The sequence below is a fragment of the Gossypium raimondii genome, chromosome 12 (genome assembly GCF_025698545.1).
Source record: "Gossypium raimondii isolate GPD5lz chromosome 12, ASM2569854v1, whole genome shotgun sequence".
Taxonomy (NCBI): Eukaryota; Viridiplantae; Streptophyta; class Magnoliopsida; order Malvales; family Malvaceae; genus Gossypium; species Gossypium raimondii.
This window is the reverse complement of record NC_068576.1, coordinates 2,629,030-2,653,610: the sequence shown is the minus strand read 5'-3', so window position 1 is coordinate 2,653,610 and position 24,581 is coordinate 2,629,030. Positions and strand designations below refer to the sequence as shown.

The window sequence follows — 24,581 nt, the reverse complement described above, 5'->3', positions numbered from 1 at the left end:
ATCGGTGAAAAACTCGTTTCTCCAGCACATACTCCTGCATCCTAACTATCCACCATTGAAGCTCGTTGTATGACGCATCCCAATCACCATACAACTCTCGCATCACTATTTGCTTTGCCCACCATACCTTTCGGTACGACACTTTGTACTTGAATCGAGCTTACATATCCGCAATAAGGACCGAAACTTGAATGGTGGGCGACTCTTTCACCAAAGGAATGATGCAGTTGCATATAGTTTTTGCATCTAACTTTCTATGGTCTTGCGACAAAAGAGCGGACGAGCATGTGCGTGGACCTTCTAGTTTCCTTATCATCCACATCTGTGTCCGCTGCATTAACGCGGCTCGGACACGCCATTTACAACCACTCGACGCTTTCCAAAATTCTCCTGCATACAAAGACTGCGTCGACTTCGTTACTTTATAATCCACACTTAACTTCAAGCTAAGTTGTTTTATAGTATGTAAACAGTCTTTTTTGTTATCAAATTGTTGTCCTACAAATAACTCTTCTTCGTCGAATTCATTGTCAACTAGGTGAGTCGGCACAATATTTGTATATTTCGGGAACTCGCGTGCAAGAGCCGCATCAGGATCCACGTCGGTCATGAAAGACCCTGAATTATTTCTTATAACTATACCAGGGCCCGTGCTTCCTACCGAATGGGGTTCGCATTTTCACCCTCTACCGGCCCTTCCTCGTCTATGTCTTTAGGGATGTCATCCAAATCGGGATCACTAAAATCATCATTGGGATCATGGTGGGACTTATCATCATTATCGAACCCTTCATCACTATCTTCTATGGAGGCCAACACATCTAGATAGATCTCTAGACGAGGACACGAGTCTAGGGTGTTATACGAACATCCACCGGTGTTTGGATTTTCGGGAGTTGGCGTTGACTGTCCAAAACCCAACTGATCTTCCCAAGAGACGTTAAGATCAAAATCAATTTCGGAGCGTTGGCTTGCTGGAATTACTACTTGAATGGGATCCGGTTCAGCTATCTCCGCGAACAACTCAACCGGGCTGAGATTTTCTATCTTAGGGGGGCAATAAATTGCTATCATTGTCCCTAAATCATCATCATCTTCAAGCTCCATTTCTGAGAACTTTAGCAGATTAGTTGAAACCGAAAATTTGTAAAACAGTCTCAACATTTGCTTTTCGCAACGGGTTGCTATCTTTGTACTGATTTTTCGTTTTGAATCCGATAGTGAAATTCGTTTGTTGAATCTCATTCCTATGTTTTTCTGGCTTCGAAATACACAGTCTTCTTCAGTTGTATTTATCATTTCTCCATCGAAATGAACATAAACAAACAACATTTGGGAACTCATTTAAAAAAAAAATTGCTTTCTTCTAAATAAAGAAAAAAAATTCAAACCAAACAAAATAGAAGATAAAATACCTATATATATTTGATAAATTGCCAGCACCCAAATTTTTTTTTATACGCTGGTGCTGACTATTGACAGGCCAGCACCCAAATTTTTTTTTCATCTACTAGTGCCAGCCATTGACAGGCCAGCACCCAAAATTTTTATTTTTTGTATTGCTGGTGCCTACCATTGACAAGCCAGCACCCCAACATTTTTTTTTCTTTGGTGCCGACCATTGACAAAGCCAAGACCCAAAATTTTTTTCAGATTGGTGGTGCCGCCATTGACAAAGCCAAGAAATTTTTTTCAGATCTTTGTTGGTGCCGGCTATTGATAGTCCAGCACCCAAATTTTTTTTTCGTATTGGTGGTGCCAGCCATTGACAAGCCAGCACCCAAAATTTTTTTCGTATACTGGTTCCGGCCATTGAGAAGGCAACACCCAAAATTTTTTTTCGTATACTGGTACTGGCCATTGACAGGCCAGCACCCAAATTTTTTTTAATTTTTTTGTATACCAGTATGATACGATTAAAAAAATACACTAGTGCCAGCCATTGAGAGGCCATAACTAAAAAAATTAAATTTTTTTAAAATCTGACACAATCATCAGGCAATTATGGGTCCAAAATACTAGGTGGTGTCGGCCATTGAAAGACCAAAGCCATTTTTATTATTTATTTCAGGTTATTTTGGTGATTATTTTTAAACCTGAGTTATTTTTGTAATATTAAAATTTTTTTAAGGTTAGTTTGATAAAATAGCTCAATCACATTTTAATAAGCACGGGAAATTATCCCAATGTGTTAATGCCAACTTAAGGAAATACTATCAGTACAGCATGTAGTGTGAAAGTCATAGTCCAACTTAGTTAACCCACCTGTTTGTCTGTCTGTCTGTCTGGCGCTCCTTTTTATAAATATATTTTTTCACTTTGTCAAAGAAATTACAGGGAATGCCCCGACAGAGTGTACGTTAAAAAACCTGAAACTCTTGTTTCTTTTGCCATCTTTTTCTTTCTTTTGTCGCACTCTCATTTCACATGCTACACCATCTTGCCTTTTACGATTTATTGCATTAATAATATTTGATCCTCTCTCTCCAATGAGTAAGACCACCACTAGGCTGTGGTGAATGTTTGATTGAGTTTTGGATACTTAAGCCTATTATCACTTTGTTAGGTTTGGACGGCCGACTAGGGTTCAACACCCCAACCACGTATAACATAAAGCTCCATCTAATTGCAAAGATGACGAACCCTCAGTTTGAGTCACTTTATTTCTAATTATTGTTTTTTTTTTATTATCCATTCCCACATTTCATACTTGTAAGTAAATCTGCCTTTAAATTCTACACTTACTTGGCTATATTGTTGGTCCTTTTATTTCATAATTTATTTGTTTTCTACGTCAGATTATAATTTATATGATAGTTCATGAAAAATATTGTTTTGTCTTTTTTCCTCGATAGAGTACTTAATATTTGAATTAGTGTTATGAGTTAAACACATAGTAATTTAGTTAAAAATAAATCAAATTTATATAATAAAAATAATATATTAGTAGAATTATTTAAGTAATTTATTTTTCAAAAATAAAATAAAAAATTACGCACTTTAAAAATATGAGCTTAATTATTAATACAACTAAAATCTCTTTAATCAAAAGGCGAATATTTAATGCACTTTCAGTGCAAACCATTGATGAACAACGACACGACACTCCATCATGATAACTTTATATAAATATAAATCCAAAACTCAAAATTCAATATAAACTATGTTGATGTGGACCATGACATCATGATGGTCGGCTTAATGAACCAAGTAACAATCAATTATGGAAATTGTTGGTGAAATAACTTAATGGATAAAAATTCTAATTTTTAAAGACTCAATTAGTGTGTTGTTTTCGGAAAAAAAATTAAAATATTTTGAAAAGAATTCCTCCCAACACTTAAACCTTGATTTTAATACCTTTATAATCAATGTCGAAGGATTTTCTGTTGTTGTTGTGGATGCTTATCAAGGTTTGCAGATTTCAACAAAAGTTGAGCATCATTTGCTGTTCATTTCCATTAAGAATTTTTCGTTCCCTTTCTATCTTTTTTTTATTATCTTGCATTCAATTATGTCGTTCAGAATAGTTACATGAAGCCAAATTGTTTATAGTGGTTAGAGATTTAATTGGTTAAAAAAATAGAGTAAATTCTGATTTAGATTAATAATTGAATTAATTATTATTTAATAATTATTATTAAAAGTTACAGGAGTTGATCTTAATGATAAAATCATGTACTTAAGCTATATATTAACTACTAATGTTAGATTATAACTTATAAGATGTACACCACCTAAGAAGGTATAATTAAGTATTTGTAGCTTTATACCAATTTAGATAATTTGTATCTTGAAATAATTTTAATGTTTTTAAATCAAATCGATAGTTGAACCAATTATGTCATTGGTTCAGTTTGATTGATCTAACTAGTCCAATTAAAAATTATTAAAAAATTAAAAAAAAAATCAATTCAACCACCGGTTCCTGGTCTAATTAGTTCAAAGTTAATCTCTGACTGATACCTCTATCAATTTCCAATTCAACCAATCCGATCTAATTCAAACAACAATGTATACAATGAGTTATTACACCTAGGAATCATTTGGCTTAAATTATTAAAGGACATAGGTTATTAATTGGGAGCATGTAAGCTATGCAGGTACGGTGGGATTTGCATGGGACCTGAAAATTAGAAGGGATAAAGTGGAAGAAAATGATATCCATGCGTGGATAAGGTTGAGGATAATTAAGAGCAAGCAGGCATCTAGAATGCTCTATGGCTTACATGAAATATTGCTTGTGTTGTGTAGTGCATCTGGATTCAATGAAATATGACACTCTTACAGGGAGTGACGCCAAGTCCAATCAGAAGGTGGATAATTGCTAAAGACAATGATTCGCTCATGTTAAAAATGCAAGCCTAGTTTGGCATTCTTTCAATAAGAACCCAAACTTTCACATCTGCCCCAAAACGAAGGGGTTCTTGTGCTACTGATTTTATATTACTTTCATTGACCAAGAGGTGCGAAAACATGACAATATTAAGCTAAACTGCTTTTATAGAGATGGAAGCCGCAGCTGAATGTAGAGTCTGGACAAATTTGTTTGGAAGGCACCGCCAATGACAAACCTAAACATGACAATATTAAGATTCAAGGCATATTTAGTAGTGCTTTAAAAAAATAATTTTGGCTCCAAAAGCACTTTTGAAAGAAAAACTGTGTTAACTATTTTGACTGAAATTTTTAGCCTTTCAAAAATACTTTAAGATTTAGGGTTTAAGATAAAAATATTTCTAAAAAGAGAAGCTAAAATTTTAACTTTTCTCTCCTAAAAATTCTTTTGATGCTTAATTACTTTTTCAACCCTCTAATAACATAATACTTTTCTTTTTTTTCTTGGTACTTAATTACAAATGTATTAAAATCATTAATTAAAAATAAAAAATATTTTTAAATATACTAATTACAAATATTTAATGGTTATATTTAAATATTTAAAATATAATTTATATATTCTAATTAAATTTTATAAATAATTAATATTTATTGCTAAAAGTATTTAAAATTTATATTTCATATATTAAAATATTAACAAGTTATAATAATTCTTTTATATTCTTACTAAAATATAATAATATTAACTAATTTAAATATTATTTAATTACATATTTATTACTTAATAATAACATGTCTAAAATAGACATTTTTTTCTCAAAAACAATTTTTGACAACAATGCTAAACAATCAAATTTTAAACCAAACTTTTCCACAACACTTTTCAAAAGCATTGCCAAATTAGCTCTCACTGTTCACTGCAACCCATTCTTCAAGACATACATTGGATTAAACCGTAAACCAGGATTATAGTAATAGATGATAAACGATTAGAATTCCAGTGCTTAGTTAAAAATCTAGCTTTAAATAGCCACTCCACCCCCGCCCCCTATCATATGTCTCAAATTCCTATATATATCTGCATACATCCGTGTATACATATAGAAAACAACCACCATAAGAGAAATGTATAAGCTTGGATTTCATTGCCACAAACAAGCTTCCTCCGCCCCTGGAGGATATCTTTCCCCAATCCACAAATGAATATGAAAAAAACAAAAAAATATAACCACAAACGTATAAACTGCAGGCCAAGACTTAAAAATCAAGAATATAGGGTTCCCATAAGTGGGAAAAAGAAAGGAAAAAAAGAAAAGTTGAATCTTCTCCCAACAATATAAGTTATCAAGGTTAGTCCAGCAGCTCCTAAAGAAACTCAACTAGTATAAGGAATATCGATGGCATCGAGCAAAAAGAAATCAAGTGCTTCACATCTTCAAAACCCAATTCTATGCCTCTTGTCTCACTAAACCACCTGAATTCCCTGCATAAAGTAAGTGAGAGAGAGAGGGAGAGAGGGAGAGAGAGGGAGAGATTGATAAACAAAGAGAGATGCAAGTGGAGCCGACAACTGAGTTCAAACAAGACAATCGATCTGGACATCACACCCCTCTAGATGACTTGTTGCTAATTATTCAATTTGAGACAATGAGAATACGGGATTCTCACTTGGTACCTGGATTACAAAAGCAACATATGTTGGATGGAAAAGACCATTCAGAACTTATCATTTACGAGTTATATGTTATTTGTTGCATTAATTTTGTAGGACTACAAAAGCAACGTATGTTGGATGGAAACGACCATTCAAAACTTATCATTTATGAGTTACATGTTATTCGTCGCATTAATTTTGTAACCTCAACTCATGTGGCCTTCAAACAGGACCTGTAAGAGGCATCTAATCTACATTTTTATATTATTAAGTCATATTTTCATGAAACCTCTCTTGAATAGGTTTTCCAAATGTGTAAACTGACATCTAGGCTATAGGTTTGCTCAAGGTGACATTAAAGTTTTATCATATAGGGATCACATCCCGAATAACATCAATAACAAGGAAAATTTAGAAGACAAGAGTAATAGATTTGACACCTAAGAACTTCTAGTTTGTGAAAGACATATGTCTTGTGATATTTGGATAATGACCTATTATCCAAAGCCTAAGTTTATTCCTTGCTCATATTTTGTTCCCTAAATCCAAAACATTCAATTAGGCATTAGAGACTGTTTTATACACTAGTAAAATAAATGCATTTTAAAAATACGGCTTCACAGAAAAAAAGCAGAATTGAAATCACATGTAGAGAACTATTGATATTAAGATCATGCACTATGCAAAAATTAGCAATTAAATAGCCAAAAAGGATGAACTCCAGGCATATCATGAGCAATCACAATTAACAGAGCAACATCTTCCCAAAAGAAACGAATTTAGACAGTAAGCCATGCTTGAGGGATGAAATGTGGGGCTCTTAAATCCTTAATATTTTAATTCTATGATTTGGCATTACATAACTTTTCCAGGCAGGTACATTGGTCACAATCAAAAGATGTTACTGGAATTATAATTGCAATGTGGTATGAACAAATCAGTGTCACTTTCAACAGAGAATAATAAAACAGTTGCATAATCTAAATTAATGCAATAGAAACAATGTAAAAGGAGCTAGCTTCTTAGTTATTTCGACTAGAGTCAAGCAAGCATAGGCAGAGAGAATATACCAAACTTACCTACTGCATCTTCTTTTCCTTGTTTGAGGGCAATGGAAGCTTACTTAAGACCGTTTCATCAAGTTTCCTGCACTGCTCTTGAAAGACTCTGTGCGCTACAGAAAGCTTCTCATCAATGTGAGGCTGGTACTTTTCATATACCAAAGGGACTGATAAAATAAGAATAACTCCTGTGGAACACATCCAAACAAATAAGCATAAATGAATAAAGTCAATGGAATCATCACAGTTATAGGACCGAACAGGGTCACATAACTTACCAATATAGACCAGAGTGAGGAAGTTGAAGAGACTACCAATGAATGATACAAACCACAAGCTAAGGGCAACCTGATCAACAGACATATTAAAAACTTTGCTAGTCAAGGGCATTTTAAGGTTTTATATCAATTAAATGATATTATATAAAGGAAAAGCTTAACCTTAAGAAAAACTTTCAAATTTCTGCCGATGGTAATGTCATGTGCAATTGACAATACACAATTAAGCCATATTTGTAACTCATCCGCGACAATCCCAATCGTTCTCTCAGAAATTTCCATATTAGGAATTGGCGGCAAAGGTCTGCATATGAAAGCAGAATCACTTCCATTTTCTTCTAAGAAATCATAATGCATTGTTCTCATAAAAAAAGAAGGAAACAACTGTCTTTTTTCTGGGTACGAGTATTTTCCATCAAAGCATGCAATAGGATAAGCAGTTAGTAAAGGAGAGATTAAAGAGTTTAGCAATGGAAAAACCTGTTGAGAAGTGAAGCAGATTTGGCCCACAAGAAGAGAATAACAATAAGGAGCAATAACACGTTGGCCACGAAAGTTAAGAAATTATAACCGGCTACTTCGAATAAGTACCACATCGTCGTTGCCGAGACTAGCATCACAGCTCCGCCACGCCATTTTCTCCACAATAGCACATCAGCAACTACCGGAAATACATGAACAAAATTAAACCCAGACCTCAAAAATAAAAAAATAAAACAATTAACAATCCCAAAATAAATCAGAATCATGTAAACCAGATGACATGTTGCTGAATAATATAATTAGACTACGGAATATTAGTTAGTATTCGGAAAATAAAAAATCCTCGAGAACACCCAATTATAGAAATGATCGTGGAAGCGAAACAGATCTATTGAGAAATGAAATGAAGAGGCTGCTGGGAATATATAGAAAGAGAAGGAAACCTGAGCCGCCACCAAGCGCTTTATGAACTGATGTACCAAGTGCAAGGCTGGAATCTCCCATGGGGCGGGCGATTGCTGAATTTCGTTTCTTCTGCAATTTGATATCAGGGAGAAAGGAGAAAAAAGGGAGAAGGAGAGGGAGAAACAAAAACGAAGGAAGGTCCTCATTAAAATGGGCTTTAAGCCTCTCCCTTAAGATGGGCTCATCGGGCCTGTTGTTTATTGAGTTATCTCTAGCCTGATTATGTAATGTAACTCTGGTCAAATCTTGGTTTTGGTTCTGTCAGGTCAGCCCAATTTTGCAGCCCATTTATGAGAAAGAGTTTAAATGAATCGGCATTTGAGGAAGGCAGGTGCCTAGTCAGAGTGACAGCGAGCCTGGGACGGAGAGAAAAACAGAGTCGTCGTCGTTTTTACGCTTCCATCCGTAGACACAAACTAAGAGGTGTAAAAAGAAAACAAGGAAGAGATCCCTACAGATCTCGGATCAAACAGCCAAATCGAACTAAGTCAAAGTCAGAGAAAAGGGAAGATGTTACCAACGGTGAGCAAAACGCGTTCCACGCCCTCCACATCTCGACCTAACTCCATGTTCCCTCAGTACCTACGTCGAATTGTCAAGGTCCATTCTCTTTCCCTCTCTCTGGATCTGATCTTCCATTTCATCTAATTTCTATCCCGGAGTTCGAATCTTGTTGCAATTAGGAATAAGACTTGTCGGTGTTGCTTCCTTTGTCCTTTTTTTTCCTCACTTCACGTTGCATCTTTGCTCAAGTTCTTGATTGAATGAAATTTACAGATTTTACATTCTAATTTTTATTCATTATTGTAATTAATTCCAGTCTTAGGACTTAGTGGCGGGTAATATCTGGCGTTAGAAAGTAGATTAAAAAGGTTGGGATGTTATAAAAGAGAAGTCATTAGTGTGAAATCCAATCTAGAAGTAAATTCTAATTTCAATGTGGGAGAAGTAGTGATGAGAGAGTTAGGTGGTTTTGGCGTAATAAGACTTTGGATCCTTATGTGATTCACGAATTTCATCCTGGAAATATGCCAAGTTAACAATAACCTGGACCATTTTAAATTGAATCCCTACCATTCAGGGGTAATCTTATAATAAAATTAGTAATTTGACTTTGATGTATGTCTTTGCTGATTTGAGCAATATTGCATTGTTTTGCTAAGTTTTGAATGGTTTAATCCTCCCAAGTAATTTTGTGTCTAATGTATTTTCTTACTTGTCTTTTTCTTATATGTTTGTTATTTATTTAACTTAGATTTGGATGTAGGCCTCTGTTATAGCTGCGTGTGGGAATTTTCTCTTTTTTATATTTGAAGTATTATGCTAAAATGTATCAGTCATAGATGTTGAATTGCAATTGAACAATATATGCAATTAACTTGTAGAATGAATTGTGCTATTACTGTTACATTTCCTCATCATCATCATTGCTGTATATGGCTGCTTCATCTCATAGTGCTCCTCTTTCCTTTGTTGGTTTGTGTAGTGGCAACAAATGGATATTGAATATACTTTCTGGCAAATGCTTCACCTATGTACTGCACCAAAGGTTGTGTAAGTATCGACCCCTTACCATCATTCTACTTGATTTCTATCATCCCATATTATCATCAACTAGTTACTGAGTGCTAAATCCATATAATTCCAGGAGTAGATGAAATGTACCTATGTTGCTGACACTCCATTTTCTGCTGACTGATTTTCAATTCTCATTGTCTCCATTAGATACGTTTCCGGAGTCTTGAAATGAAATTTGAGCTAGTAATCCACTCTATCATAGAAGACTTTTGAGTGTTTACCATCTATTAGTTTTTGGTCCAGAAATTAGTATTATTGAATGTTGATTATGTTTTTGGTCTGGGTAGAGGTTACAGGATTTTGACAGACGGCTGCCTGTTGTATCCGGTATGGGAAACTTGTTATTGCTTGTCTGTGCCTATTGAGGGTTGGGTTTTTTTTTTTTTTTTTTGGGGGGGGGGGAGGGGCTTTTATTTGGGAATGACGGGTTATTTGCAGGAAGGAAAGTCTTTTGAGTGTTGAAATATGCTTTTCTAATTATTTTAGTTCTATTGTGCATATGAATTACTATGGCGGATGCAGCTATCAGCACACAAAATATCACAAACGTAAGTTCGTTTCTGTTTAATTTACTTTTCTTAAAAATATGTTTATGTTAGCTACTTAAGTTCTAGCTACAATGTTATTAATCATGGCATGCTACTTTTGTTCCTAGATATAAGTGACTGCAAATTAGTTGTGTTTCAAGTGACTTGCACACTATCTAGCTGTTAACGCCTATGCTATTGATAATTACCTCTCAATTGTGTAAATCATTTTCCACATTGTACTTTTTATGATAAGTGCCACCATCGTTTGGCCTATACGGTTGTATGTGCCACAATAAATTGCATTCTACATATTCAACTGGGTTGTACTCTATCAAGTGGTTTACTGAGTGTAATTAGGATATGCTTTCAGCCCTTAGGTGACTTTTCTGTGCCTTTTCATCTCCCCACCCCATATAGAAGAAACTAGCAACATATTGGAAGCACACACAAGCCACTAAGAGTTATAGTACTAGGTAATTCATTTAGCTTTAGAATTAATTGGTAAAACTAGTTTTCTCCGTTTTCCTTTTGGTTTTTAAGTTTCATGTTTCACTAACACGCTAAATGTCTGATGTAATTAAGTTCTTTCAACATCTAATGAAATATAAAATTTGTTTATTTGTCTTTTTGGTTCAGAAACCAAGAACCAGTGGGCACGTGACGACCCTGCTTTTGTTGTAATCTGTAGCCTTCTTTTGGCAGTTGCAACAATAGCTTATTGTGCTGCGTAAGTTCCTTTTTTCCTTTTCAAACACTGCTGCATATAAAGAAAATAGATTACTAAGCAGTGAAACTTTAAAAGTGGTCCTTGCATTTAGATTGGTGGGGGCATTCGCTGGATTTGAGTTGGCCTTAGATTCAAATTTTACTGATCTCAGATTGGCATGCTTATGGTGTTTATAGTTTATGTGGTATCTTTGTTGCAAGTTCTCTTATGTAGCACTAGTAAGTCTTGGGTTTTTTCTAGTCATAAGCATCATGATTAGGGCTGCATCATGAGAGTGCTAAGTTTTCCAAGTATGTTAAGATCATGGCCCCAGTGATGTTCTAACATATTTGGATTCTTTTATAAGAATGTTAATGGAGTTCTCTTACTTATACTTTTGCCTTTTCCTCTGAGCTGCTTGATATTTTGCTGACCCAGCCATTGTAATATTTTGTTGTCTTCTATCTAATGCAGGTATGATCACAGTGCTGCACATGCTGTTTTTGTAGTTATTTCAGTATTGCTTTTCCATTTTTTACTTACTGGAGTATTTCTGGCTACATGTTGTTGGTAAGAGTTCAGTATCTGAACTGGAGTTAGTATCTCTTAAAAACTGTATCTTACTGTTAGCTCAGGATTGATGTGTAGCATATATGCTGATAATATATATATAAATTGAGAAGCTGCGTAAGTTAGCTAATGCCTCTCATTCTTTTTGAAAACTCGACCTAAGTAGACATATATCTGTTCTGTGTGTTTTGATTCTTTTAATTAGGTCTGAGGCTGGAGAAGAATGCTATAATTGTCTCACTGTTTTTATAACAGGGTATAGTTACGGTTGTCCAATAGGCTGTAGTGGTTTATTGTCTAGAAGACATTATTCTTAGCAGAGGATGGAGATCAAGCTTGCCATTACATTTTACTCGGAATTACTCTGACTACTTGAGATAATCCTAATGAATTGGTAGCTGAAATTCTAAATTGATTTAACTTGATATGGTGGCTATAGTCTTTATATTTTAAGCTTGTTGCATACCGTTAGTCCAATCAGAAATCTTTTCAAGAACTCCAATGCAACAGTAAGAATGTATATGAGATGCTGAAGCTTCTGGTACAAATGTAAAGATGCAAAAATAGCAAAACTTTAGGCACCTGTTGTAACTAAGCAGATACAAGGTTCCCTAACACTACCATCTTTGTGCAAATAAATATTTATGCTATAGTAGTTGAACATCCTGAACTGGTTGAAAGAACTGGAGTACTGTGCTGAGTTGTTTCTATAGCTTTATTATTAACTTGAACAAGATAAAAGCTGCAGGTGTATCTTTTAGTATATTCACAGTAGTATAGCAGGCACAAGTGCACTTTCTTTATGCTGAATTGCATTCCCTGACTCCATGCAGGTTCTTGACAAATGCTTACCTTCGGGAAGAGGCTCCAAATAGTCATGTTGTTGAACAACGGGTTGAATGGCAAGTCCGAAGACTTCTTTCTATCTTTCAAGAAATTTAATCTCTCTGTGTGAGCTGTTTATACTGGCTTAATTGTTAATTGACAGATCTGGATCATCAATGCTTTATTTTTTCAGCCAGCTGCATAGTAGCGTATGAAAATTAGCATGTAAAATAGTTGTGTGGTGCTGACTGTGGTTTTCCTTTGTTTTCGAAGGCTGTATGCATTTGATGTGCACTGCAATTCTTTCTTCCCGATGTTTGTAATGCTTTACGGTAATTTTATGGTTAATGTCTGTTTGACACTTCGTTTATAATTTCAGTAATAGAAAGGGATCTAGACGTGACTAACATTATTGTTTTTGGCAGTAATACATTATTTTGTGTCACCGCTTCTGGTAGCCCATGGTTTTATACCTGAACTTCTGTCCAATCTGCTGTTCATGGTGGCAGCTTCTTACTATCACTACCTTAACTTTTTAGGTTATGACGGTAAGCTTATTTGCTTGCACTTTTTCATTTATGTGTCTGGTGACTGGCCTATCATTATATTTAGGGGGTTATGTAACTTCTTGAAGATGTGGCTAACTATTACCTTTGCTAACTGACATATCAATTATGCTGCAGTACTTCCCTTTTTGGAGAGAACAACCTTTTTCCTCTACCCAATTGGTGTCATAATTGTTCTATCCCCTATCTGTAGGTTTTCGACTTTATATCTAGTTTTGTTTTTGCATGGGAATCATAGCTAAGCTGAAACTAAACTTCGTCCTTTGATGTGCAGTGATTTTAAGTGGCTTCAATCCTTCAAGATATGTTATGAATATGTATTTTAGCCAAAGGGTATGATGCGCAGATTGTGAGATTAGTGACTGCTTTGGAGGCTGCATCAATGTTAGAATGCTTGATGATTTGCGTACATGTAAAAAAAGAAGAAGAAATGCAGCAAAAAATGAGAAAGAGGAAGAAAAAAAGGTAACCTCGACCTGAAGAAGCCTTTGTAGTTTTTCTTCATGGGTTTTTTTTCTTACCATCAGGAACAGAAATCAGAACCGAATGAAGTTAGGTTAGAAAAAGGATTTTTTCAGTGTTCAAGATTGATTGATCAAATGGAGCTATTTGAAATGTAATGATTTTGACCCTGTGTTTCTTATTAATATATATTTGTGTTCTATTTGAAAAAAAAAAAATCATAGCATATGGATTCTGCATTTTTGCAGTATTTATGCCTGTGGGATGTGCATAGGATTATAAGTTTGCCATTTGATTCATTGTGCCAATTATTGACGAGCTCCTTTAAATTATTGCTTGCTTGTGGAAGTGAGTTTTATGTATCTTTCTGTCAGCTTAGGATGTAACCAATTTCAGGCCAAGTTTTCCGTCATTGGTGATGCGCTGTATATGTGCAAATGGTTTGTGTATTAGTTTAGGGGAGAATAGAGATTTTTTATTATACTTCTCATGTCGGTTTTTACAGTTCATGGTCAGGGTCAGGGTTTGTGACTAAAGGAAGGAATAGGGATTTTAATAAAATATTTGTAATTGCAAGTTAGCTCTTGTTAGATTTGAAAAGAAAAATGAATTCAGTTTGATCATTATCGAGATGATGGTTCCAATAATTGAGTTCGAGTATCATCAATATTTAATTTGAATAATTTATAGCATATTTGTTAATATTAGCATTTAATTCTTATGTAAATATTTACTTTTTTTGTCAAAACCCCAAACCTAGGTTTTCCTTTTCCTACCCTTTTGCCTTCCCTTCTCCTTTACCTTAGTTAAAAATTATCTAATAAATATAGATTTTAATTGAAATGGTAATAGAAAGATAATTAAGATTATAATTTTTGGGTTTGAGTCTATTGCGTATATATTTTACATAAAAAGGATAAATTTTAAAATTTTACATGAACCTCAATTTGGTTCAATTATATACATAAAACTCTAATTGTGGTTTAAATGTATACTTAAAATTTTAATTTTGATTTAATTATACACCTTTAAAGAAATAAATACATCAATTTATTTTTATATTGGATAAATATAATTATATATGTATGTAATATATAAGCATAAAACGATGTTACATTAATGATTGTGTTAATAATTTATAAGAATTGGATCAAATCAAAATTTCATGTATAAAATTGTACAAAATCAAAGTTCATATGATGATAATTTTTCTTTTATCATTATTATGTGGAGGAGAAAATATAACAATGTTTAAACTCGTGTCATTCAATCATCAAAAGCTTTAACCATTACTCTAAACTACTCCAAACAGTCTTGATGATAAATATTTTTGAAGTTATTATAACAATAAATCTTGATTGTTTATCATTTAGAAAAATCATTATGTAATATGATTTTAACCATTTTATTATTGTGCATTATTATTAAATTTTGAAAGATTAAATAAGTGTTATTTTTATTTTGAATACTTAAAAATTATGTTAATTTAATCACACACTTAAAAGAAATGGATTAGTTGGTCAAATTTAAGCTTTGTCAAAAACTGATTGTCATTGTCGATGTCTCCATTTAACTTACACCATATTATCTAATTTGGGTTTTCTTTATTTCTTATTCAGATGATAGTTTTCCAAGAAAAAGCCTCATTTTCTTTTTTTGTTTTGCTTCACTAACCTTGAAAGAAAATAACAATCCCACTTTTCTTCTCCCTTATGGTTATAGTACTTTCTTGGATTGGTATAAAAAGTCAACACCATCTTTGAAAGAAATTTATTATTGAATTGATACTACTAAATTTAGTGATAATAAACCCAACAACGTTCCTTTCCTCAGTAGATTTAAGTCTTTCATGGTCTATTCTTGTCCTGTTTTATCAATAGATATAACAGACAAAACAGAGAATAATAATAATAAATCCTCAAAAATAAAGCACACATCCATCTCCATTTTTCCAGCTCTCTTTCTTTTCTTCCATCTTGGGTTTATTTATTTACTTCCCTATTTTATGATTTGTAAATCAATAGTTTGCCTCAGAACTTTCTAGTTCTCTTTTTATTTTCTTGACGGGTGTCAATTTCTCTGCTTTGTTCACCAACCAAGTTGGTTTATTATCTGTTTTTTCGTGGTCATCATCATCACCCTCTATGAGAGATTTACCAAAAAGCCGTGAGACATCAATTATTGTGCATTTGGATCCTTCAAAGACATGTAAATTGGTGAAGTTGAACAGAGCATTTAGAAGTGCTTCTCCGACTGGTTTTGTTTGGAATCCAAATTTCCATCTAATTATTAAGTCCTAATTGATAAAATTTTAACTTTTGTGCCTGAAATTTTGGGTAAATGAGATCTATATTCAAGGCTATGTAAAACAAATACTCTTGATAGTGGTACCAAGATATGGTTTTTTATTTTCCTATTGATATGGAATACAAGTTTCAGTCTGTTTTACTTGTTTTATTTCCTTTTCACGTTGTTTTTGCATGGATCAAAACAGTGAGTTCTGACTTTAGTGATACGAGGCGTTTTGCCTTGTTTTTATTTTACATACTATGAGCTGCCATGACAACTATTGCAATAGCTAAGGCTACTAGGGTATCTGCTTATGTACATGCAGTAACAGTGCACAAAAAAAGGCAAGTTATTCTTGGTTATTAAACCACAGGTCTCTCTTCCTATTCTCTCTTTCAAGTTCTGTTTCTCTCCTGTTCCTCTCCCATTTCTTATCTTTTCTGTAACGTCCGTATGAAAGGTATCAGAGCAATCGTTCCTCCATGGCCGACGACAGAACCACCACCAAATTGTAGAGGGACGTCGGGCAACCACAACAAGAATTTGCTCAGCTGTAAGCACGACTCCAAGCTGAGATACAAGGGTTGGATGCCAAGTTTGATAGTAAGATCAAGGAGCTTCGACAAGGGGTACAAGAAGAGTTTAAATCCAAGATGCAAGGATTGTTCGAGTAATACCAGAGGCAACTCCCTTCTGCTCCGGTATTGAGCTCATCACAGGATAAGGGTAAGGGGGTTTTGGGCAATCCACCAAGGGTAGCTCAAGTGGTGACACCGACTACGACACTCGACAGCTTGCACTCAAATGTACGTGGAGATTACGTTGACCATCAGTTTCACTCTCACAATCTTGACTACCCAAAGATCGATGGCACGGACTGTCAAGGGTGGTGGTGGTCCAAACTCGAACAATATTTTGAGGCGGAAGGGGTAATAGAAAGGGCAAAGGTTCGCACCATGATGTTACATCTAGAAGGAAAGGCACTTGATTGGCACCATTTTTATACCCAAAGGCAATGTGGTTTCCATCTCTTAAATTGGGAGAGTTATGCAAAAAGCTTGAAAGACAGGTTTGGCTCCACATCCTTCTAAAACCCTATGGCGGACTTAGTTTCTTTTCGGTAGGTATCCTTAGTCGACCACTACCACGACGAGTTTGTAAGCTAGCCAGTTACACTTACTCGAGCCCTATGCACTAAGTATATTTGTAAGTAACCTGAAGGAAGACATCGGGCAATACTTAAGTTTGTTCAAGCCAAAAGATTTCGTAGAGGGGTATCAGATCTGCTAGCAAGGCAGGTGGAGATAATATTGACCATTGCCAACACCCATCACCATTATAGCATCATAGAACCACCAGAATCCTATTAGCAAAAAGACGCCTACCAAAACACTATCACAAGCCGAAATCAAGGATAGAAGAAGGAATGGACTTTGTTTTTAGTGTGGGGCTAAATATGTCAAAGGCCATAAATGCAATAAGTCCCAGCTATATCAGCTAGTGTTGGAACCTTTGAACGATGTTGATGGGGAAGTACTCGAGGATTGCCAAGAATCACTGGAACAACCAGAGACAGAGGGGGATTCCCTTTCGACACTAGTGCTATATTTGCATGCCATGCAAGGCTCGTAAGGACATGATACTATGAGGTTTTAACTCAGGTTAATGGGGTTTGGGCTATCATTTTGGTTTAATTTGGCAACACCCACAATTTTGTGGACACAAATGGTATGGAAAGCCAATTTACACGTCAACCTTACTGCCAAGCTTAAGGTTACTGTAGCAAATGGAAAAAGGGTTAGCGACTCAGGGACTATATCGAAGCATCAATTGGAGTGCCCAAGGTAGCAAATTTTTTACTGACTTTTTGGTCTTACCTTTGACGGGTTGTGACCTCATTTTGGGCAGGCAATGGCTACATTCATTAGGCTCCATTGTATGGAACTTATTGTCCTTAACCATGCAGTTTATACACCATGATCAACTGTGTTCCTTTAGCGGTATTCAACCTGGTTCCATCCATATCTTGTCGGCCTCTTAGTCTCCAAAGTACTGTTCTTTAGTAAACAAAGTTCCCCATTTAGACCGTTTTCCTATTCCTGTTATCGAAGAGTTGTTGGATGAGCTTGGGCAAGATTGTTTCTTCACTAAATTGGATCTACATTCGGGTTATCACCAAATTCTCATGTGGGAGCCGGATATTCATAAAACGACCTTTCAAAACACATGAGGGGCATTACGAATTTCTTGTCATGCCCTTCAAGCTCACCAACGCCCCTTCGAGCTTTCAGTCTCTTATGAATCTTGTGTTCAAGCCTCTCTTTAAAAGGTCAGTACTTGTCTTTTTTTATGATATATTAGTATATTTTGTATCCTAGACAGATCATTTATCTTATTTAAGGGAGGCCCTTCAAATCTTACGGAAACACAAGCTATATGCCAAACAATAAAAATGTTGTTTTGAAGCGTCAGAAGTAGACTACTTGGGGCATATCATTACCAAGGGGTCAGTAGCTATGGATCTTTCAAAACTTGACTGTGTTCTTCACTGGCCAACCCCCACTTGCATCAGGGAACAAAGGAGTTTTTTTGGGCCTATTGAGGTATTACCGCCGTTTTATCCAAGGGTATGGCATACTCGCGCGACCACTTACCGATTTGCTCAAGATATAAGCGACTTGGGAGTGGACTGTTACTACTAATGAAGCCTTCCAAAAATTGAAACAAGCTGTTTGCACAGCTCTCGTGTTGGCATTGCCCGATTTTATGGTTGAATTTTGTGTGGATGTTGATGCTTGTGCTACCGGGGTGAGGGTTGTTTTACACCAAAAGGGTCGACCTGTGGCATTTTTTAGCAAGGCCCTTGTTGTGGGAATCATGGCCTTGAGGTTGCGATGAGCTAAGTCAATATGTGACGTCTCAATGAGGAATCTCTAGAGTCGCGATGAGCACTCGAAAGTTTGAAATTTTAATTTTTGGTCCCTAAATGACCTCTGATCACCTAGCAAGCTCGTTTTAAGCTCGGATAAGTGTTTGGATCATATTTTAATTGTATTTTGAGCTTATCAACTTGAATAAAAATGGTAAATCGATTTGGTGATACAAATGATAGCGGAAACATGATCATAAGTTTGTCCAGTTCGCGGATTTGACTTAGGGCTCTAGATGTTCAGAAAGAAACTTAAATTCTGACACAACCTGAAACACAAACAAATCCAAGTCAGATAAAAAATTTAAAGAAAACAATTAAAATAAATAATTAAGATAAATAAAATAGAACTATAAAAAAGAAAATAAAGAAGATAGATGAAAAAGACGGAATGTGGCATGTAAAAGTCCTAAGGAGCCTTGGAAACAAGAAGAATCCACAACCCCCTTCAAGCGGCTCTAATTTTCCCTCCAAGAAAGAAAACTTGGTAAAAAAAAGTTCGAAGATAATCCTCACAATCTAAAAAGATTGTTAAAACTCTCCTAAAAGAAAACTCAAGAAAATTTTTTGGAAAAAAAAACTCAAAGATAATTTATTTACTCAAAAGAGAAGTTGGTGAATAATAATGAATTGATTGAATTGTGTACAATGCAAAGGCCTTTATATATGTTAGCTAAATAAATCTAAATAAAACTGTTAAGTATACTAGAAATCTAATTAACCTAAACAAGACAGCAAACTCCTAAATAACTTAAAATACTTAATAATTATAAAAATATTCAGAATAAAACAGTAAGAGCTGATAAATAAAATATTGGACTCATATACAATAAATTAAGCCTAAAACCCGAATCCAATATGACTTAAACTCAAATTAAAAGCTCCAAACTCGTAATTTTTGTAATAATCCTGTCCAGAAATTCTACTCGTGTAGTTTTCACTAAGACGATCATAAATTGAGTTCCTAAACTCGAAGTCGAGTGATTTAAAGTGCATTTTGAAATTAAGAGATAGATCTTCGAAAGCTATGAAGACATCTTAATCTAGAAATGCTTGGATCCCATCAAAAAACTTGTTGCAAGTTGACTAATATTTTGACTTTAATACATTCGCTCATTCCGTGCATGTATTATTCCTCATTTTCTCGAAAAGATTCATCCTCACATACTGGTTTTGGTCGAATTTTGGTTTGATTTGGTTGACCTTTGACCTTGTTTTGGGAACTTGAGGTAGTGTAAGCCCATCACATCTATGTGCCTGAAATTGGGCTTTGAGATTGTATTATATGGAGCGATCATAGTTGTTTCGGTAACGAATGTGAGATCCTGATGTCATGATTGACGGTTTGATCGGGAAGGGGTGTTACACACGCTATACTCTTTTCCTTTAATCGATGTTTTGTCCCACTGGTTTTTCTAGTAAAGGTTTTTAATGAGACAACTTGTAATAGGAGATTGTTTGCTCTTTTTTCTTCATTAGGTTTTTATCCCATAAGGTTTTTCCTAATAAGGTCTTAACGAGACATATTTTCATTAATGGACATCTAAGGGAGAGTGTTGTAAATCCATTGATAAATGGATTGCCATATAACTCTCAACCCTCCTTCAAATTAATTCTCTTATAACTCTTGTAACCCCTAAAGAATTTATGGGTGCTTTAATTCTCTTTTTGTAATATATGATGATTGAGGCCCTGGAAATAAAGGGCAAGTACATACTTTTTGAACCTCAAGTGAAAGTTGAACCATCCTTTCAATTTTCTATTCTTCTCTCTTGTTTATTCTATAAATCTCTTAGTTTATAATAAAAATTAATTATTTTGGGGAAAACATGAAAATAATATGTGAAAATGCACTGTTAGTATTCCATTTGAGAGAAAATAATTGAGTGACAAATTTGATCAATTTCTTTAAGGATGATAATCAGATTAACACAATTTTTAAATGATCAAAATAAGAATGAGCCCTATTTAGAATGATTACGTGACAGTTTACCTTATTTTTTAAAAGGCATAATATTTTTTTAGCCCTACAACTTTACAAAAAAGAAGAAGAAGAAGAAGTCATTTTAACCCTTTATTTAATTTATTGTCTTTTTTAATTTTTGGACTCGTATTTTTTGTCAAATCACCTCAAAATAGATAGAAAAATTAATGTTTGCTAATTTTGTTGACGTGACATACACGTGAATTGCCACATGGACGACATGTCAATATTAATTAATTTTTTAAAATTTTTTTAAATAATTTATATATATTAATGATTTTTATATTTTTTTTGAATTTTTAATTTTTTTTAAATTAATTAAATGTTGATGTATCATTCACGTGACAATTCAAGTGTCAACAAAGTTAAAAAATATTAACTTTTCTGTCCATTTTGGGGTAATTTGATAAAAAAATATAATTTTAAAGGTTAAAAAAATAAAAAAAAAAACCAAAAAACCCTTTCTAGCTTAACATGATTCCTTTTGTTAAAGGGTAGTATCCTTTCTTTTCTGTTTTCTTTAAAACCAAAAAACCCTGTCATTAACGAAGCTAAATTAGAGTAGAATAATGGTGAATCAAAACTCGCGATCCCCATTTAATAAGTTCAAACTGTTCGAGTTGAAAGGTCAGCCTGTTGCTTCGCTATCACTAAAGCGTGGTTGAGAATATATTATGTGGAGAGAATTAGGTGATGCTTCGCTATCACTAAAGCGTCAAGATAGTCATCACCCACCACCAAATTTTTAGTGGACATATCACCGGAACCAACTAACCCCAAATATATTCATTTTACCTCGTCATTTGCCTACTAATCTAATATAACTTCAGAAAAAAAAAAAGAAAGACTTGGCTCATCATCAATTTATAAGAAAACAAGCTCTATAATTTATGCATTTCCATCTTCAAAAGGAGAACAGAAATAACAGAAGAAGAAGTAACTCGTACATATATGTTTTAGTTTATTACCATAAGGCATGTTGAACACAAGAGAGAAAACAGAGCAACAACAAACAGGCATATGTTTAAACATGTAGTATTTCTTTGTTGATTAAAGAGAGTTTGTGTTTGTATTTAATTTGGCTCTATTGATCAAGCTTGCTTCCAGCAACATCCACGACGAATCTGTATCGAACATCGTTCTTCTCCAGCCTCTCCATTGCTGTGTTGATATAATCCATCTTCACCACCTCAATCATTGAAGTCAAATTTTTCTCTTTACAGAAGTTAAGCATTTCCTCTGTTTCCTTCATGCTCCCAATAAAACTCCCTGTAATCGACTTTCTCCCTATACAAAATTTGGACAGGGAAAACAGAGCCAAAAACATAGAATTAGCCTTCCACTAAAAACAAACCAGAGCAGCCAACAAAGAAGCATCTATATATAGGTTCAAAGTTAAAGAAATAGACTCACCAAGCATGACCATGGGGCTAACAAACTGAAGAGGGGTGTTAATAACACCAGTCAAGATTAACTTGCCATCGAGTTTCAACAATGAAAGGTAAGGCTCAAGTGGGTGAAAAACAGGCACAGTGTCAATGATATAATCAAGTGAATCAGCAGCCTTTTGCATCCCTTCAGCGTCGGAGCTGACTAAGTAGTCATCAGCACCAAGATGCTCCAAAGCCTCCACTTTTTTCTTATCAGATGAGCTTATAACTGTTACGTGATGCCCCATTGCTTTGGCTATCTTCACCCCCATGTGCCCTACACCTCCAAGTCCCAATATTCCTCCCCTTAACCCACTCCCCATTAAACCAAAGTGATTCAATGGGCTGTAAACTGTCACCCCTGCACATAGCAGCGGGGCCACCTGTTCTGGTGCCATTCCTTCTGGGATATTCACCACAAACCTAATAAGCAAAAGCATCACATCAATTTTGCTATTTGGTACCACTTGTTTTCGGTCTGATAGCGTTTATCATGTCACGAATGCTATTTTTAATCCCTGAAACTAGTTTATCTTGGCCAGTTCAATTACTCTATAAACATGCAGAGCACATATAGTTTATGATTCTTACTTTTGATCAACGACCATGGAACCAGCAAAGCCACCTTGGGTGGGTTTTCCGTCAGTGTAAACATCATTGTACGACCAGATCTTCTTAAGACAGTATTGTTCATTGTCTGAGTCGCATGGTCGGCAGTTTCTGCAACACCCAACAATACAACCAACGCCAACAATATCACCAACTCTGAACTTGCTTACATCTGACCCAACTTCCAACACCTCACCAACCACTTCATGCCTGGAAAAAGTAATAAATTCACAATCCAAAAATGTCCAAAAGAAATTCATTGATTCATGAACATGAAGATAAAGAAACAGGCTAGGAAACATAAAGAAAACAGTTCTAGTAGTACCCAGGAACCATTGGGTAGTTTGACATGCCAAGATCATTTTTGGCTTGATGAAGATCGGTGTGGCAGATTCCACAGCACATAACCTTAACGAAAACATCCTCAGGACCAGTGCTCCTGCAAACAGAATTATTATTACAGCAAATCACCATGTTCGAACCAGAAATGAACCTTAAACAAAATTAAAAAACAAAACAGCAAAATTAGAGAATACCTAAGAGTGTAAGTGTAAGGAGTCAATACTCCTGAAGGATCTCTGGCAGCCCATCCTGTTGTTGTTCTCTCAGTTTCAAGGCCACCCATTTTCACCGTCTGATCAAATTTCTCTCTTTTTTTTTTTACAGTGGGTGTATTAGAGAAGAGACTTGGGATAAATGAATTCTCCATCCATCCAACAGCGCGTATGTATATATATACTAACAGGGAAAGTGGAACTGATAACTCCATTTGGGGCTTCACCAAGACTCAAGACATCTCAGCAACGTGTAGGGCCCAGTGGCCCACATCCACAATGGTTGTAGTAGGTGAATTCTGGAGGAATGATAGCCTATATGCCATTTCTGGTGCTCCCTTTTAGAAGTCAATTGTTATTGATCCAGGTCAGAAAACAGGACATGTTGAGTTTGATCCTGCGTCATGCAAATGTCATTCCTTATAAGGAAAAAATATTCTTCAGAATTCTTTGGTTTAACAAATCCTTCGCACAGGACCACAATTGGCTATCAGCTTGTTGGCCACGTACAATACAAAACTATGATTTAAACCAAGAATGCAACATTATTTTAAATGTACAATTTTTTTAATTAGACAAAATGATTAGGACTGAAATCTCACCCGAAAAGAATGTCTCCTGAATGATTAGTTGTGAATATATATATATATATATATAGCTATAATAGTCGTAATGGAATCAATCTTATGATGTTTGAGATAAACAACTTTAGGCGCTTTTGTCAAAACATATTAAATTGTTGAATTTTGATGATTTATTATAATTATTTAGTTGATAATGATAATTGTAAAGTAATTGTAGGATTAAATATGTTGGTGGGAATTGGGATATGTGCAAAATCAAAGATCACCACGTTTTTTTATCCCTTTCATTAATTTTTTTTTGTCATGATGGACATATAACGGTGCATGTTGTTCGTTAAAATTTCACCGGCCACTAATAATTTTTTTTGGAAAGTGGGTGGTTTTCATCAGTTTCTTAATATGTTTTGATTTTGAGAGTATTTCAGAATAATAAATGATTTCATAAGTCGATTTGAACCCTTGTTGTCTTAAGTTTTATATATATTTTTGTTCTTTTTTTCATTGTTTAATAATTTTTCAGTTTTAGAAGTTTTTGTTTGCTCTTGTAGCACGTTTTTCAGTTCTGCTTATGCATGTAACATTAGTTTTACAAGTGATTTTAGGGATACGGTTTTGTTGTTGTCCTCTTTAATTTGACGAATGCTCGATTCTTTTATTAATTTTTACTCGCTGCTTTGGACTAT

General features: G+C 34.7%; 3 protein-coding genes across 6 annotated transcripts; 1 reads left to right on the top strand and 2 right to left on the bottom strand.

The window, feature by feature from the left end:
* Positions 1–5,458: 5,458 nt before the first annotated feature.
* On the bottom strand, positions 5,459–8,425 carry LOC105762796 (reticulon-like protein B11). Of its 3 annotated transcripts, none has more exons than XM_012580700.2 (6): positions 8,261–8,425; positions 7,815–7,995; positions 7,497–7,638; positions 7,335–7,404; positions 7,075–7,244; positions 5,459–6,016 (listed from the first exon to the last, which is right to left on the bottom strand). In XM_012580700.2, exons 1-5 carry the CDS (start codon positions 8,319–8,321, stop codon positions 7,075–7,077), a joined length of 624 nt encoding a protein of 207 aa, XP_012436154.1. In that variant the 5' UTR covers positions 8,322–8,425; the 3' UTR covers positions 5,459–6,016. The 3 variants fall into 3 exon arrangements, with proteins under 3 accessions (XP_012436154.1, XP_012436153.1, XP_012436155.1); XM_012580699.2 differs by having other exon boundaries at positions 5,459–5,824; XM_012580701.2 differs by having other exon boundaries at positions 5,459–5,815.
* Positions 8,426–8,602: 177 nt separating this feature from the next.
* Positions 8,603–13,773, top strand: LOC105762795 (uncharacterized). 2 transcript variants are annotated; one of them, XM_012580697.2, is made up of 10 exons: positions 8,603–8,882; positions 9,769–9,836; positions 10,347–10,408; positions 11,027–11,117; positions 11,571–11,666; positions 12,500–12,568; positions 12,765–12,823; positions 12,917–13,039; positions 13,175–13,246; positions 13,332–13,773. In XM_012580697.2, exons 1-10 carry the CDS (start codon positions 8,793–8,795, stop codon positions 13,394–13,396), a joined length of 795 nt encoding a protein of 264 aa, XP_012436151.1. In that variant the 5' UTR covers positions 8,603–8,792; the 3' UTR covers positions 13,397–13,773. The 2 variants fall into 2 exon arrangements, with proteins under 2 accessions (XP_012436151.1, XP_012436152.1); XM_012580698.2 differs by having other exon boundaries at positions 8,605–8,882; positions 10,383–10,408.
* A 7,811-nt stretch (positions 13,774–21,584) lies between these two features.
* LOC105762794 (cinnamyl alcohol dehydrogenase 1) lies at positions 21,585–23,467 on the bottom strand. Its single transcript, XM_012580696.2, has 5 exons — positions 23,297–23,467; positions 23,086–23,199; positions 22,743–22,970; positions 22,135–22,574; positions 21,585–22,008 (listed from the first exon to the last, which is right to left on the bottom strand). Exons 1-5 carry the CDS (start codon positions 23,383–23,385, stop codon positions 21,806–21,808), a joined length of 1,074 nt encoding a protein of 357 aa, XP_012436150.2. The 5' UTR covers positions 23,386–23,467; the 3' UTR covers positions 21,585–21,805.
* Positions 23,468–24,581: the final 1,114 nt, after the last annotated feature.